Here is a 17,077-nt window from a genome sequence, read left to right on the forward strand (position 1 = left end):
ACTTTAAATGAAGAAGTAGTCTCAGAAAAAGCCTGAGTAAGGCAATTTCAGATATGTCAATGCAGTTCTTTTCCCAAGATCATGGCTAGAATTAATGGCTTCTATACCAATGGGGCAAATAACAATGTTGAAAGTTTAAATGGGATTATTTTTTGACAGGAGAAGAAATGCTGAAAAAAAAAATTGTGTCTATGTCTTGTGAAGAGTTCCTGAAGCTTCTGATGGAAGTCCATAATCAAATAGCTTGATAGGTATTATATACAGGTTTTGAATCCTGTGGATCATTTATTGCACTGCTCTTAGAAATTTCAGTTACCTGTAGTAGACAAGCTCTGCCTGTTTAAATGTGATATCATTTTATATACTGAGGTATTGCTTGTTTAACTATCTTTTTACATTCTCCATTGCATCGCTCTTAATCAATATAGCATTTTTTCTGTTTGCTTTAACTATTTAGCGTTGAAGGATTTCAGTTATTTGGGTTCATAAATTCATTTGTGTCAGTTATGATCCCTGTTTTGTGCTTGGTTAAAATGATCCAGTAGATTACATTGAAATGTTACACATTGACCTATGACAGTTTGTCTTCACACTGCATAAGTATCCAAACCCAAACTGAAATGTGGAAACATTTAATTTAGTAATTTTTATTTGCCCCTCCTAAGTATATTCTTGATCTTAATGTATTTTAGCAACTTTGGAAAAGAGGAATTTAAGAGATACATTTCAAAACAAAAAAAAGTAACAACTTCAATCAGCTGATAAAGAGCTTCAGATTCATGAAGATTTTACATCTTTGAGGTACAGACTTCCGTAGAATCATGAAAATACCAGATATGCAAAAGCATTCGTTACCAGAGTAGTATCAATATTTTATGAGGTTATTTTGTCTCTTTATAAGTTAAATCCAACAGTTAGGTAGTGTACACATAATTTAGACTGCCTTCCACTGTTCTTCGAATTTTGTATTACTGTGAGATAGATATGGATGTAATTTTTAAGAATTTGAGAACTTGTGACAATATCGAGAAGCATTTGCATTTATACAGTCAGGAGGAGTGTGTTCCAACATAAATTCCATTGAGCCTCAGAGAAGAAAATCTTCTTGAAATTAAATTTAATAACTCCTCTACCTACAAATCTTACAGAACATCCGATGTTGTCTTTTTATGTCATATTCAAATGTCAGGCCAAAGGAGAATGTTATCTTCACAACCATTTATTTAGAAAATACCTTGTGGTTCAGCACAGAATTAGGTGGTGCAGATATGTGATGAAAATTCTTCCAGCATTAACAAAAGTTAACATAATTATTCTTCTGATTTTTGTCCCAGGAGGAGAGAAATTAAACCTCAGGGCATGTTTATTTGTACAATAGACCAAGTATTTTCCTGTTTAGGAAGTTTAATGAAACCATAATCTGACATCAAGACTACATTAAAGATCTGTTTCAGTTTAGAATGATAAACAAGCTAGTTCTAAATCTCAAAGTGCTATTTAAGAAGAACTAGTATGTCTGATTGTAGTGAATATACTGAATAAAATAAGAGAAGTGGGGAAAAGGCTTTTTCCCTGCCAAGAAGATGGAATCAATCAGCTTGTGGTTGTGTACTGCTGCACTGTTTTTTCTTTGCTCTGACTGCTAAATGAGCTACACTGGAAATTCAGACCTTGCAAGTGTCTATCTTTACTTTTCTTATGAGGAAATTATTAGCTTTCCAATTACCTTGCTCTGAGGATAAATATTGATGTGCTCTGAGCACCTAGAAGCTGAACTTTTCATCATACTGTAACCTGAAGGAATCCAGATACTTAGTGTGTTGGTCTGTTTGGGACATCTCTTGATTATTCTGATGCATCCATTAACTTTCTATCTGTAGTACAGACCATCCAACGTATTTAAGGTACTTTCAGGGTTTGATCTTAGTATTCTCATCCAGAGAAAAGGAGTGTGTCCTCCCTCCCAGGTGCTTTCCTGTATGCTTATTGCCATACTGGTTTATTTCCAATCCTTTTGGCAGCAACAACAGGAGCTAGTTTGATATTAATAGATTACCAGGAACTCCTTGAAATTATTGCATCTCTAAGAAGCAGATTTGAAAACCTGTTTCACCTTCCAACAGGCTGGTGCTTAATTTACAAGAAATACTGTGTCAGCAGTTGAAATTAAATGTAGAGCCTAATTGGCTCTAATTGGAAATAATTGGGTCTAATTGGGTCTAATTGGAAATAATCTACCTCTTTGGAAATTAAATACTTATTTTTAGTTCCTTGAGAGTTATTGGTTTTTTACCATAAATGGAAACATAGTTTTGAATCTTTGTTGACTCATATTTATGGATTTATATTTATTTACAAATTTAATTGGAGCTGAATTGGTTTACTAAAAAAATCTGGTTGAGGAAATGTTTTCAGGTGTGCATTCGCATTCAACAGCTAAGCGCAACCAAAAAGTGTGTATCAGTTGTGCCTAATGGGAGTAAATATTTTTTCAGGTTTCATTCAATTGGAATCTAGGTTACAACACTGAGTAAAATAATGTAAGAGCTGTTTGAGTATTTTGGACTAGAAAATCTTCTTTTTATTTATACAGGAAGTATTTCTCAATTATATAAAACGACTGGACAAAAGTAACAAAGCTGCAGCACTGAGTTCAATTAAAGTGACCGGGTCATTCAGGTCCTGTTGGAGGGAGGTTTATGGTTTTGTAATGTGATTCATAGAAGAGTTTTGATCTGCTTTTACAGTGAGCTTCTAGATCACTGCCAATTATTCATAATTAGAGTAAATATTTTTTCAGGTTTCATTCTTTTGGAACTGAGATTAGAACATTCAGTGAAAATATTCAATGGTACTTTTTACTGAACCGGGTACATGTGTTTGGGAGGTAGTAAGAAAAGCACTAGAAGCATCTGTTCGATGTTCCAGGCAATTTTTATTTTATATGAAAAAATATGTCTAGCCCCTAAGTAGGAAGGCAGCTGTGTTACTGACAAAAAACATTTGACATTTCAAGTTTTGGCCTGTTAATTTTTCCAGCTGTAAACAGGTAATTACTTTTGTCCATCAGCAGACTATTTGCCCACTTTGCTAAACAGAGATTTTATGACCCAGGGTGCACTAGCACAGCAATAACTACAGCTGGCCATAGATGTACACAAGGGAGAGGTGACTCTGGCTTTTTGCCACACGCTGGGGAGCAACAGTGGCGAGTTGGCCATGGGAGAACGCAGGAGAATGCATTTGCTTGCTTGAACATCCCTTTGCGGCTCTAAATTCCATTGCACATATTCACAAGGGAAGGGCAATGGACTGGAGAGCGGGGATGTTCTGGGTCTGGATTCAGCCAGCGTTTGGTGTCACAGTGATTTAATAATTGTAAAGGATTTTCAAAACGGAGTGAATTGCATTAGTGTTGGTGTGGGTTGACCCATGGTTTCTTAAAAAGTAGGAAAAAAAAGAAAGATACAGGGGAAAAAAAAAAGAGTAAGGGAAACCTTGCTAATTCATTCCCTTTGTCTGCACATCTGTTCTTAATACTATGATGTCCCCTGATTTTTTTGTTGTATTGCCTTCCATTCTGCCATATTTTTACCTGATCAGAACGAAAGTTAGTCAGTATAAAGCATAGATAAAAACGTCAGTAAGTTTGGAAACATCGGTTTTGGTGCATCAAAGTCCAATGGTCATAACTTGCAGAAGGAATGGTGACAATTCTTTGTAGAAAATTTTTTTTTCATTTTTGTCTCTGATATCAAAAAATGCAAAATGTTTAATTTTAACAGTTGTAAAATAATATACAATGTTGCTATGAAGTCTATCTAGCTGTTCCAAAGGTTTCATTTAACAAACACCACTCTCAGTGACGTTCAGAATAGAACTTCTTGAAGTGAAATATCACAACTTCGGAACTTGTTATTTCAATATCCCATTGATAGGACTGTTGTTTATTTTTAGTAGCTAACATTATACATATTTATTGGTGTACTTCAAATTGGGATCAAGAGGTAATCAAGGCTTAAAACCTGCTACACAGTAGATAAAACTATTTTAGAAGCTTTCCAACCATATTGATCTTTTAGGTCATGCTTACTTAAGTCAGCATTTTGAAACTTGCTTAATTTAGCCACCTGCAGAGAAATTCTGTCTCCTTTGACTTCAATTTCATTGTTTCCATTTCATTGTACAGGATTAAGATTTCACCTACAATATTTAGGCAACTAAGTTTGTGGTCTGGTTTTCATACATGTCAAACACACATAATTCCCACTAAAGTTAATAGATGCAATACACAGTCAGCATTCCTGGCACCTGGATTAAATTTTGGATCTAATTCTTCAAGGGTTCCATGGAAATAAAGTTCTGCATCTGCCCAGAATTAGCAGGAAGGACTACATTCAAATTCTGACCTTTGCATATTTTAAACAGCTGCTCAAGATTCAACCAATGATCATGTAGGGTTGTTTCTTCTCCCCCTATTATTCAATTATTCTGTAATATCTCTGTCTTTTTATTTCAAGCTTTCTCACTTGGCATCCCTGTCTTCAGCTTGTGTTACCATATTATCAAGTATATTACTGCTGCTACTAAAATCACTCCAGCATATTCTGCCTTAAATTTCATGCCTGCAAATTTCATTGAAATTCTTGTAATAACATAGATCAATGTATTGATATGACCAGTTTTAATTCTGTATGTTAACTTATAGAGAACTTCTTTTTTCCTGACATAGACACCCTCTATTTTAGAAAGGCTCATTTTGGTTTACAGGTACCAGAACTGCCAAGTCTAGTCATTAGTTTTGCTGCAGGAATTCTTGAAGTTTTTTAAGATGTCCATCATGAGCTCTTACAACTTTAATGCATGTGAACTCTTCAGGTGTTAGCAGAAATCACACTGTTCTAGTCATATTGGCTCATCTAGGGGCTTGGACAGGAATATCATGCATGCCATTTTACAACTATGCTAATTAGATTTACATCACTTTAGCTATTTTAATACCTCACACAGCAAATGCTGTCAGTGAAACAGTACATAAATAAAAGCATCTGTTTTGTCTATGATGCTATGCAGGGTAAATGTTACCTTGTGATCAGCAAAACTGCAGATAATAGTTTTGAGTTTGGGAATTAGGGACAAGCCTCATTTATGTATTTATTTATTTATTTATTTGGTATCAGAGAAAGATTTAGAAATACAGTGTCAAATAATAAAAAATTATCCAAATGAACACTGAACCATATGAGGCCCTATCTTCTCTTTAATACTGTACAGTAGCTGTCAGTTACATTTAGAATGCTGCTTTTATTCCAGTTTTCATAACAAAGCTATATTACAGCAAACTTTTAAGAACTCTACAGATCTGCTTCAGTTGAATCGATCCTTTTAAAAAATACCGATTTTTCAGTTAGATGCTTAAATATATTTGAAATTATAACAACAGAAGCCAGCCTGAAGTACAATAAAAAAAAATAAACTGTCTGCTTTTAAGGCATTTTTGCTACACAAACCCACAAGATCAAATACTAACACTGTGAGCATATTTCTGGCACATACATAAAAAAATCACATAATGCATACCCAGATGCTTATTGGTAAACTATGCTGCTGAATGCTCTGAACAAAGCTGTGATTCCAAATAGCAGATAGATTCAGCTCCAGCAGCTGCAGTGGTTGCTGCCCCAGATGTCTGCCAGAGGTACCATCCTTCTCCTGTTCCTCAGCTGTCATGGTTCCCAGCTCACCAGACCAACTTCACAGAGTATCTCAAACTCACCAACTACTAAACCAGTGCACTTTGTGAGGAAAGAAGAGATGTGTCATGCAGCTTTCCAACCTCTGGCAATGAAGCAGGGCAGGCAACCTGCAGGAGTTAAAATCTCTGACAGCCAAAGCTAGATCTGTCTGGAACTGCAAATCACAGCCCTAAGAGAAAGTTCAGTCAGCTTGAATGTGCCTGTCACATATTAATGCAAGCCTACGCTCTATGGCTTGCAGTGGCTTGAAAGGAAAAGCAAACCTTTTAAAAGTAAAGTGCAGCAAAAATGTCTATGTAGAAATTGCCATGAGTTTTTAAAGTCGATGAGTTCTGTATTAATAAATCATGCTGATCAAGCCAGATTGTGACCCTCATCATACAGGAAAAGTCTTTCCTTTCAGAAATTTCACACTCATACATTTTTAGGACTGATTTCTTTCTGGCCATTTTTTATTTTAATGGTCTTTTTGGGGCCACTGATCAGTGGGTTGTTGTTCTTGGTTGATGGTTTTGGGGCTCCATTCCGACCACTGTGCCCTGCATTCTGGTTCTTACTGCGGGCCGTCCGCAGCTTCTGTTCTTGTAGTCTCTGTTCCCATCTCTGTGGAAATGCAGAAGACAAAGAGGCTGAGTTAGAGAAGGACATAATCATAAATAACTCTATCTTCATCAAAACTATCATGAACCACTGATTCTAGTGCTGCTTTTAATGGTTACGTGTTCTATCCTGCATGTCTGTATGTTATGGCTGTCTGCCAGGACAATCTGCCAGATGCTCTTGGGCAGGGGAATCTGTACGATACCAGCTGATGAAAATCACAACCAGTTATCTTGTGTGCATGCTGCATGTGAATTCACATCTCATGTACACACTTTTTTAGAAATCTAGGGGACCTGGCACCATGCATAAAAAAGACAGGATCTGCACACTGGGACTCCTTTGCAAACCCCATCTTTGCTGTCTTACTGAATGTGCTATTTGATTATTCGTCAGAAAAGTCTGCACACAGCAAACTATCCTCTCACAATATATATTTAAGCATACAGCTGTGAGGGAAAGTGGTATTTACTTTCTGGTTCTGCTTTTCCCTGGTGTAGAGAGAACTGGGCATGAAAGAGCTTATATTACGAACAAATAACCGAGGTAAGCCCTGAAATCACAGAATTCAGAGTTGCAGTAGGATGGTTGTGAATAATGCACCTGCAGCTATGTTCAGCAGCATCCTTGTGAAACTTTGAAAGGCAATTAGACCAATAAGCCTGCCAAAGAGAATAGCTGTCAGATTTCCAAACCCAAAAGTGCAAAGTTGCAGAGACTGAAATCTTTCACCTCTAGGAACTGAAACATTTTAGGGAAAGCAGAGGAGACAATAGAACCTGGGAAAAGTCTCCCCTCTGTTCATGAACTTTCTCTTCTGAAATTCCTAAAAGCAGGGGCTTTTCCCAGTGATCAGAGCAACAGAAGTGCTCTCCAGCTTTCCTATTTAGTATCTCTGCATTGACCCTGTTGCAACTCAGACTCTTGTCCCGGCTAGAGAAGAGACCAGCCATGTTGTGGTTATGTTAACAGCTGTCTTCCTTTGCCCACAGACAGCTCAAAACATTCATTTTAAGTGCTAACTCAATATTAAAGTTGGATATAAGCTTTCAGAGATGAATGATAGATGTTAAAATGAAGCTACTATGACACTTAGTTCCACACCGGCTATCTTTGTGTAGTCAGGATCATTAAACACACCTTTATAAAACAAAAACTACCAGCAGGCATTTAGGTGTGTCACACCCCAAATGTGTTTCAATGGAAGATTTAATTTTTGAACCTGTTAATATCAGAGGGAATTACACATGCTTTGAGAAACATTTTGTTTGGCAGTCATGCATCTATTTGACAGTCTGGAAACGAATGTTCAAATAGGTTTGAAGACACAATTAGAAATGACAAAACAGTGTGAAGAAGCCATTAAAACACACCGGGTGCCAGTAACAGGCCATTAAGTTGACAGCTAAGGGATTTCAAGAATCTGAGTCATATGTCAGTATTTTCCTAAATCCCATGTGGTATCATCTGCAATTGCAACGCATTTATTTTTTAAAGATCTAAGGCATGGTTTTTCTTCTTTACATATAGGTTTAATATGAGTAAGTAAGGGGAAAAGGGAATGACAAAAAGCATCAAATATTATTTCCTGCAAGATGTTAGTCTGTAATCTAAAAGTTTCTACTGATGGAAACATGCACCTTTTTTGCTCCTCTCTATCAGTTGCCAATCAGCTTATAATCAAAATTAATATATGTGTGCGTCCTTAATGCTCTGAAACCTTTTCTGAATTCCAGAAACTTTCTTCCACCTCTAGAACTTTGAGGAAGAGTCAGACATTGTCTTGATCTATCCTTTCTTTCCATTACGAAGAGGAGTTTACAAGTAGGGTGTGATAGCAAGTGCTGTCCTGAAGCCCCCCCAAAGCAGGGGCATCTGCTGTTCCTGCTTCCCAGTTCTCTATACTAAAGACTTTTTCTTCCTATGTTCCCTGAAACCAGTGATGGGATGCTGAGTACTTTCAGTTAGTCTTCACTGGGAAGTAACTGGTGAGAAGAGTGTGTCTCCAGCCTTCAATCTTTAATGCAGCAAAGCCCATTTGTTCAGTGGAATGGATTTTAACTTCCCTTCTTACCCAATGTGGACTACATACTCATCCACAGATCACCTGAGAGTTACTTGTCTTAGCAGTGATAGGAAAGAAATTCCTAGAGTCATTATTGTAATGTCAGAGTTCACACAAAAATCATCCAACCATTCTATTTAGGGACAGTTTGCAGATAAAATAGAAATAAATTAGAAATAAACTTTTAGACACCCCAAAATGGAAGACTAACATTTTCAAATATTCACTCACACTTACATGTAATTACGAGGTATGAAAGAGTTAAAGTGAAAATAGTAATACTCAGAGGTGTTATGGATATCTGCAAGTCAAGCAAGTTATTCAATGCTGAAGTAGAAGAAAAATGTTTAACTTTTTATCCAGTATATCAGCATTCTTTCCTTTGGTTGTGTTTACCTTGAATCTTTTGTTTAGTTGATCCTTCCATTTTTCAACTAGACATCCATCAAGAAGCATCAACCTGAAAATTAAGAAATAAATACATGTTGTAGACATTTCTGATTTTGATTCCTGAGATGTCATTCTAGACAATTTATCACAGATTGAACTTGAAATGCTCCACAAGTACTGGTACTGACAGTTTCTGTCTATAGGACAATAGGCAGAAAAATATTTTTCACCACCTCTAAAGCTTTCTAATGTTTCTCTATATGTTTATATTGACACTTCTGAAATGCTACTCTAAACTCAGTAAAAACAAAAAGTAGTTCTCAAAAGAAATCACATTTTACAGCCAAAACTGCAGTGCACAGCCAGTACTGAAAAAAAACACTTGGAGCCCTTTGTCCTCACCTGCAGCTATTCTGCAGGGGAAAATTGTCCTGTCGTGATCACTGTTAATAGAAAGTGATGGGTTGGGTAACATCCCATGAAATTGTTTAAATGTATATGTACAAAAAATTTTATTTATCCTCTCTATATGATTCTCCATGTGTTTGTGTGCAGAAGACTATTTTAAACTAATAAATCTTATTTCTGAATTTAAAAAGCTGTTTCACATACACCAGCTAATACAGCTCAGGTGACAAATTGTAACACATTATCTGAGAACTTACAGTCTTCTTCATTTCCACCTACAAATACATGAGGACAGTATTATCTATTTCCTACATGTAGCTACTTAAGGAGTGCTTTAAAGTGAATTTAGAAGATATATTATCCTTGCCTACCAATGCAATTTGGCTAGCTCCTGTATGGAATACTGAGTCTAGGTGTTATGAAATAAATAAAACAAAACAGTAACTATTAAATGTATATGTCTTAAACAGCTTCTACGGTAGCCACTCTGCATCCCTTTGCCCAAACATAAAAGGACTACAGTGAAAGCAAGACCTGGAGAATCAAAACCATCATGAGATACATCTCCTTTTCTTTCTGAGGAAAGATTAGAGAATTAACATAGAGGATTGAAGCTAAGGCCACATCATGATGAATGAAACCACAACACAGTGTACATTTGTTGCAGGTTCTGTTCAGGTCAAATTAGTGAGTAAGACATCAACCCTGTTGATGGGCAACGGGTGTTTTGCCATTGACTTCAGTGGAGACACAGCTTCCACCAATTTTGCTTCTGGCATTTTAAAAAGCTGCTGTAACTCAAAACCTTCTGTTTGCATGCCACGGAGTTCAACAGGAAACTCATATAATAGTTTATGTTCCTTTCCCAAATCCATTTTAGTACACTATATGAAATCAAAAACCTCAGTGACCTTTAAAAACCTTCACAAAATATTTAGTGAATGATGTGTTTTTCCATAGTAATGGAGAAGCAGATTGCAATCTTTCACTTTTGAAATCTTCCCTCCCTGACAGCCTCCTGAGGGTCCTCTCCAATGAAGCTCTTCAGCTCCTCGATAGCAACCTCAGTCATGGTCCTTCTGTGTGACTCAGAGCACCTATGCCTAAAACGGCTAACACAAGAAGAAGGCTCTAAACTAATCTTTGTGAAATACTTCCAGACCTGGAATGGCAAGGTGCCCTCTAACAATAAAATATGGTGCCTGTTAGCTCACAAAAAAAATGTTAAGGAAAAAAGGTATTAGATAGCAACTTTGAGAAATACCTATAAAGTGCTTTCAAAATATCAACATAAACCTTATCAAAAATATGGATATGGCCCAGCAAGTTCTGCATAGATGTTCAATGGCCCTTATGAGTGCATGTGTTCAAGTAACAGTCATATCACTATACTCAAAACCAGCCTGCACATTTTACGAACAGCCTTGCCTCTGACGCACAGCACAGAGTCATCCATATCCAGCAACCACAACCTGTCCTGTTCGCATCTGTTGCTACTGGTACACTTCTGGTGCTAACAGGAGTGGGATGTACCTTTCTGCCTCAAGAACCCAGAGAGAAAAGGGAGCTGTGATTCATAACTCCCTCCTCTCTGGACCAGAATGCTGGATTTCCTTCCATGCCTGGGGCTGGGCTGACTGCCAGATGAAAGGTCTGGTAAAGTCAGTTTTGTTTTCTCTTCTAATCATACAGCAGAATTGGAAAGCTGCTCTGAGAATATTTACTTTTTATCTGCCATCCGGGAGCTGGAGCTCCAATGGCTGCAGCTTTGGCTGGTCCCGGTACAGCTGTGGGATCGGAAACATCTCACTTGACGGCATCGATCCGAAGTATGGATAGGCCAGCGAAGAAAGCCTGTCTCTGTCTCCAGCACCTCTGCAGACAGATGATGTGTGTCATCTCCTGTCCCCCCTCCTGTGGTCAGCGAGAACTGTTCCTTCCATGTGTGCCAACACAAATGACCATCTACAGCCACTATCAGGCTTGTAGCACACAAAGCAGCTCACACCTATGGAAACCAGTCCTGGAAAAATGCTCACAAACAGCAGGAGGTTCCTGAACTGCTGCACGATACGTTAAATATTACGCTGTCGGCAGCTAATGCCACCAGGTTTTATCATCCATGTGTGAGCCAGGTTTTGTAAACACCACAACATGGCACAGAGCTGAGGCTAATTAAGTGCAAAAAGTTAAATGCAAAGGTAATTCAAACATATAGGTGTATGTATGAGCTATCCTAAGAAAAACTATAAGCAAAACATGCTCATGATGAGGAAGGGAGCTTTGCTGGTCCTCTATTGCAGCTGGCTGTAAGAATTCTCTGCACCACATCACCAGTGCTCACCTTGAGCGCCATTCATAGCACATGATGAGAACATCTTGCTTTGGTTGAAGAGGTGGACATTGGCAGGAGGAATTTGTAAGAAGAGGCACTTGAGACAGAGGAATTGGTGTGGAAGACTTAAGTATGTCTTTGACTTCAACCATAGTTGTTATCTCATTGCAGTTCCCTCTTTCTATGCTTTTTACTTTAGCATGAATTACTGCAATTAGAAAAACAGGTGTGAGAACAGCAAACGGTCTTACAAATTTAAACACATCTCAAAATTAAATAAAACATACTAAATGGAAAGTTATTGTTTTATCTGTGAAACTAGAACTACTTGTTAATGTGTGGGCATGGACAGTGGCTTAGAATAAGAGAGGATTGATCCCAATTTGGTTTTCAGTAGGACTGTTGACAACCGTGAAATTAAACGTATGCTTAAATCTCTGCTAGATCAGGCCAAGTGATCTCGCCTGGAGTCACACATACAGACAGTTCCTTTGACTCCGATCTGAACAACCCCTTGCATAAATTGGACCCATTCTATAGCCACATCTGGCTATTTCCAATTAAGTAACGAATAATTTACCTCACAGACAGTTACTGAGTTCAGTCTTTTCAATGAAAAAATCATTTCCCTGGAGGATGCATCCAGGAACTAAAGCCTTTTCTTAAATATAAGAAAGAAGGGAAGGTTTGAAACAAGTGCTCAAAAACTAAGAAGTTTAGGATTGTCATGATTTACCTGGTCCATACTTTTTTTCATCTTTTGCCTTTGTTTTATTCATCTGTAGTAAGATCATCATATAAAACAGACAACTGAAAAGGGTTCTTCTGCCCCTGAATGCACAAACATTCATATTTTTATGTTTTATTGAGTAAAACTGCACGTCTGCATGTACGCAAAAAGGTGAAACTCCATAGATTGCTCTGAAGATGAAGCCCAGCTGACTTTATACCTACAAACCCTGGCAGTACCTACTAATGCAGCATTTCACCCTTCTTTCCTGGGACCAAATCAGAGAAATGAAGCATGTTTTTCACACGAAGGACTTTGTCTCCAGGAAATTTTGAAACAGCAGGAGTCCTATTATCTCAAAATTCTTCAATGAAAGAAGCATGAGAAGTGTATGTACCATGGGGTGATCAGCTTGCACTGCCACTGCCCCTGACAGTCACTAGGTCAAAGCCTTCGAATGGACCTCCTAACACTTGGAATAAACCTCATATGTAGAAAACAGAAGACTGGTAATTTTAATGCAGTCTGGGTTTTATGGGCTAACTTTATCAGGACATGTGTAACAGCCACAAAACACAAGAGATTTCAGTTTTGGAAAAGTACAATCTATTTTCAAGCCTGATTGAATCCAAGTTCTGACCAGCTAAAAATACAAGTTGTCTGTTTATATCACTTTAAAAGATTTTGGAAAAAAAAAACAAACCAAAAAACCAGCTGTGGTATATTTGCAACTTGTTCTGCTTTATCTTGTCTCTCAATTCATTTCCCATACGAGCATATCTACTTACACCAGAGGAGGCTGAATAAAAATCCACACCTCAGAAACAAAATTGTGATTTCACAAATTCAATGGAAATACATATTGCACCGCAGATTAGAGTTCTTACTCAAGCAACACTCCCACTAAAGTCAACACAATCAGACTTTATATGACATACACCTGTATTCCATTTTGCAATAGTCATTTTGTATCACTGCTTTTTCCTATATTTCAGATAAGTGTGGAAGTTCATTGTCCAACCTGAACACATCACTACATTGTTCTGAGATAGATTAAGGAATTATATAAAAAGAGTAGATTGCATAAGTGCACAAAAATGTCATAACAAAAAAAAGTATATAATTACCTAAATTAGATGTTCAGCTTGATTATTCCCACCAAACTAGAGTTTGATTTTTTTTCTCTATACTAATAAAGAAGCAAGTAACCAAGTAACTACAAACTTACTTTCATTTGATAGTAGACAATTAGGAATTGAGTAGATATAATAACTGTATTGCACAAGAAATTAATAAATCCCTTTAAGAAACAACCTCCATCTGAGAAAAAGCCCATAAAGTGCAAAAGAGCGTGATAACACATGTTAAATTCATAGTTAATAAGGATTTTTCTGTTGATAGTACAGACATTTAATCTGATATTTTTCTAATCTTAATTAGAGTTCTTCCTGACTCCCGGTATCAGAAAAACAGAGGGCAGTGGGCAGCAGAGCCAAGGGAGAAGAGGGGTGAATGCTCACTTTATTGCCAATATGCCATGCAACATAAAATAAAACGATTGGCCAACTCCTCGGAAGGATGATGCACATTGTCACTGAATTCAATTAATCCCTGCCAGTTCCACACCAGATAAAACTCTGGCTAGTAAGTTAAAGAATATATGAATTTCTAGGTAATCACTTTTTACCTTACTTCGGATTTGTTCATATTTTTAAGTTTTATGTATAAATAAATTTATTTATAAACCTCTGTTTACCCCACCTGCTGGATGAAAACAGGAGCTGGCCACATATGTTCATGCTCATATTTAGACATAATTGCGCTCACTAGAGTGACCTTTACAGTCACAAGTACCCTTTCTGCAGAGCGAGCTGTTGATCTCAGCGTACATTACTGACATCTCACTGCTTTATTCAGAAACACACTATTATCTGCACCATCACTACTACTGCCTGCACGAGGTGTGCGCAAGTGGTCGGTTTTGGAAGAGGATAGTCACGTGTCCTCGAGCAAAAACCCACTTGGAAAGGATGCGGTGGAGTGGTGTCCTCACATCATGCCTCATGGACCAGTCCTGGTGCGAACACAGTACCCACTAACTCACACGGGGCACAGAAAGTGGTGAGATGGGCAAAGAGAAGCATTTTCCCCGTGCACTTACTATAGCTGTAGTTCTTGGCCAGGTAGGTTGACAGCGTAGGCTTTGTCTTTTTGCACCTGCATCGCTCTTCAAAGGAAGAGAAGGGGAAATGGTTGAGGGATGTCAGAGGGGGCTCGGCTCCCCTGGGAGGGGGAGATCGGGGGTATTCGAGGCTCACCCTGCCCGCGGCTCCTGCAGCTGGGCTCCGGGGGTCTGTCCGGCACCAGCACGCCCTGTGTGAAGTCTGTCCACTTCACATCTGCAAACAGAGGCGCGGCGGGGGTGTTGGGGGGGGAAGGACAGTTGTCAGGGACGTGAAGTGGGCAGAGGGGACCCTCCCTCCCTCCCGCCGCCCCCCGGGACGCTCACCCTCCGGCAGGTCGGTGACGATGGCCTCGGGGGAGATGCAGACGCCGCGGTCGTAGACGGGGAGGTCGTCGCAGGCGAGGCTCTCGGGCCAGCTGTGGTTGTAGCGCCGCATGATGGGCTCGCAGCCGTCGCGGGCGCGCTGGCAGACGGAGCGGCAGGGCTTGATGGGGTCGTAGAGGAACTCCAGGGTGCAAATGGGGGCGTACATGGCGCAAAGGAAGAAAGGGAGGACCGGACTGCAGCCGGTGCCCACCAGCTCCTCGTACTGCTCGATGGCGAGGACGGCGTTCTCCTGGGTGCTGTGGTGGAGGTGGTTGGGCATGCGAGTGATGTTCCAAGGCATGGAGCGGCACATGGGGATGCGCACGGCCTCGCACGGCGCGCCCTGCGCCCGCGGGCTCACCCGCAGCCACAGGGACACCGCCACCAAGGCGCGCAGCATCCTCCTCCCCCTCCTCCTCCTCGGCTGCCCGCCGAAGGGCGCGGAGCGGCGCTGCCTCCCGGCTGCAGGCGAGTCGCGGGAGCCGCCGCGCCGACAGCCATGGGCCCCGCGGCCCCGCGTTTATACCGGCGGCGCGAGTGACGCGGGGGGCGATCGCGCTCCCTTTGGCAGCCCCGCTCCTCGGGGCGGGGGGGTGCGGGCTGTGCGTGTGTGTGTGTGTTTTGCTGGGCAGGCACGCTGACATCACCTCCACCCGGGGAATCCGCCGGCGACATCACTGCGTCTCTCTCGTCCGCGGCTCCAGTTCCGTTCCAGTTTTCATCTGGGTCACACATTTTTGCTGGGGGGGGGGGCGGGGGGAACAAACCCAAACCACAGGCGTTTGCCGCAGGGGAGAAGGGCGCAGGGTCCCCTTCTCGCGGGAATGAACTTTACGCTGCCGCTTTCCCAGAGAGAAACTTTTCTGCGGGCTTGGGACAGCCAAGAGAAACTTTTTGTTTTGTTTTGGTTTGGTTTTTTGCGGGCTCTGGGGAGCTCCGACGGCTATTCCCGTCGTTTCCAAGGGGTTGCAGAGTTACCTTCGGGACGAGGGAAGCGGTGCAGTCTTGACCCGAGGCAGCGGGGACTCCTCTGACGCGCCCCCCATCCCCCATTTCTGCCCCCCCCACCGTCTCACCTGCAAATGGGTGGCGGGATTTAAGGCTTTCTCCAATATGTTTGGTTTTTTTTAATTTTTCTTTCCCTAGTGCTCCACAGCCACCAGCCCTTGACACAGTAGAGCAGAATGCCCACACGGGAGCAAGGAGCTCGCTCCCACTCCGGTCCTGGTTCACGGGAAAAGTTTTTTGGGCTCTTCCTCCACCCCGGTCTTTGAGCGACTTGCAGAGAAAGCAAGACTAACTCAATGCCAAACTATTGCAGTGGCCTGAGGAATCATAGAATCACCAGGTTGGAAAAGACCCACAGGAGCACCGAGTCCAACCATCCCTATTGATCACTAAACCATGCCCCTCAGCACCTCGTCCACACATCCCTTAAACACCTCCAGGGAAGATGACTTAATTACCTACTTGGGGAGCCTGTTCTGGTGCCCAATGACCCTTTGCGTGAAAAAATTTTTCTAATGTCCAGCCTAAACCTCCCCTGGAGGAGCTTGAGGCCATTCCCTCTTGTCCTGCCCCGTCACTTGGGAGAAGAGGCCCCAGCGTGGGGCAGAGCTGCCTTTAATCCAGGGTGCTGTGGGGTATCTGTGGGGCAGAGGCTTCCCCCCTCCCTCTATGAAAGGAAAGCTCATCCAGAGCAGGCTGTAAACAACGTTTGAGAGATCTGAGAAGGCAGTGGGAGACGAAGGTATGCAGGCATTTGGTGACATTGTGCATGTGAACCACTGGCAAGATAAAAGTAAATTCCCCCCTCGATAGCAACATTAAAGCAACTTCATCTAGGAGGTCCCCCTCCTCTTGGTGTACTCCCTCCCAAGTCTTATGAGGAGCAGCTGAGTGAACTGGGGTTGTTTAGCCTAAAGAAAAGGAGACTGGTGGGGGGAAGACCTTATCGCTGTCTACAGCCACCTTAAAGAAGGCTATAGGGAGGTGAGTGTTGGTCTCTTCTTGCAGGTGATAGGTGATAGGACGAGAGGGAATGGCCTAAAGTTGTGCCAGGGGAGGTCCAGGTTAGACATTAGGAAAAAAAAGTTCTTCTCCAAAAGGGTTATTGGGCACAAGCAGAGGCTGCCCCGGGAGGTGGTCAAGTCACCGTCCCTGGAGGTATTTAAAAGACTGGTAGATGAAGTGCTTGGGGATATGGTTTAGTAGTGGACAAGTACAGCTTGACTCAGTGATC

At 40.9% G+C, this 17,077-nt stretch overlaps 2 protein-coding genes across 2 annotated transcripts in view; both read right to left on the bottom strand.

Moving 5' to 3' along the window:
- The window catches only part of STAC (SH3 and cysteine rich domain), a 598,932-nt gene that overhangs the window by 152,974 nt on the left and 428,881 nt on the right, over positions 1 to 17,077 (bottom strand). The gene's annotated exons all lie outside the window — the stretch shown is intronic.
- Positions 5,151 to 15,284, bottom strand: SFRP4 (secreted frizzled related protein 4). Its single transcript, XM_069859895.1, has 6 exons — positions 14,794 to 15,284; positions 14,603 to 14,683; positions 14,446 to 14,511; positions 11,564 to 11,762; positions 8,818 to 8,881; positions 5,151 to 6,359 (listed from the first exon to the last, which is right to left on the bottom strand). Exons 1-6 carry the CDS (start codon positions 15,233 to 15,235, stop codon positions 6,171 to 6,173), a joined length of 1,041 nt encoding a protein of 346 aa, XP_069715996.1. The 5' UTR covers positions 15,236 to 15,284; the 3' UTR covers positions 5,151 to 6,170.

The sequence above is a fragment of the Phaenicophaeus curvirostris genome, chromosome 6, assembly GCF_032191515.1.
Source record: "Phaenicophaeus curvirostris isolate KB17595 chromosome 6, BPBGC_Pcur_1.0, whole genome shotgun sequence".
NCBI lineage: Eukaryota > Metazoa > Chordata > Aves > Cuculiformes > Cuculidae > Phaenicophaeus > Phaenicophaeus curvirostris.

Excerpts from the sequence above, each read along its gene's own strand:
- SFRP4 (XM_069859895.1), bottom strand. The coding sequence starts at position 15,235 with ATGCTGCGCGCCTTGGTGGCGGTGTCCCTGTGGCTGCGGGTGAGCCCG. Across the intron at positions 14,684-14,793 it reads CGTCACCGACCTGCCGGAGG|ATGTGAAGTGGACAGACTTC; the intron begins GTGAGCGTCCCG and ends CTCTGTTTGCAG. Across the intron at positions 8,882-11,563 it reads TGCTATGAATGGCGCTCAAG|GTTGATGCTTCTTGATGGAT; the intron begins GTGAGCACTGGT and ends CTTAATTTTCAG.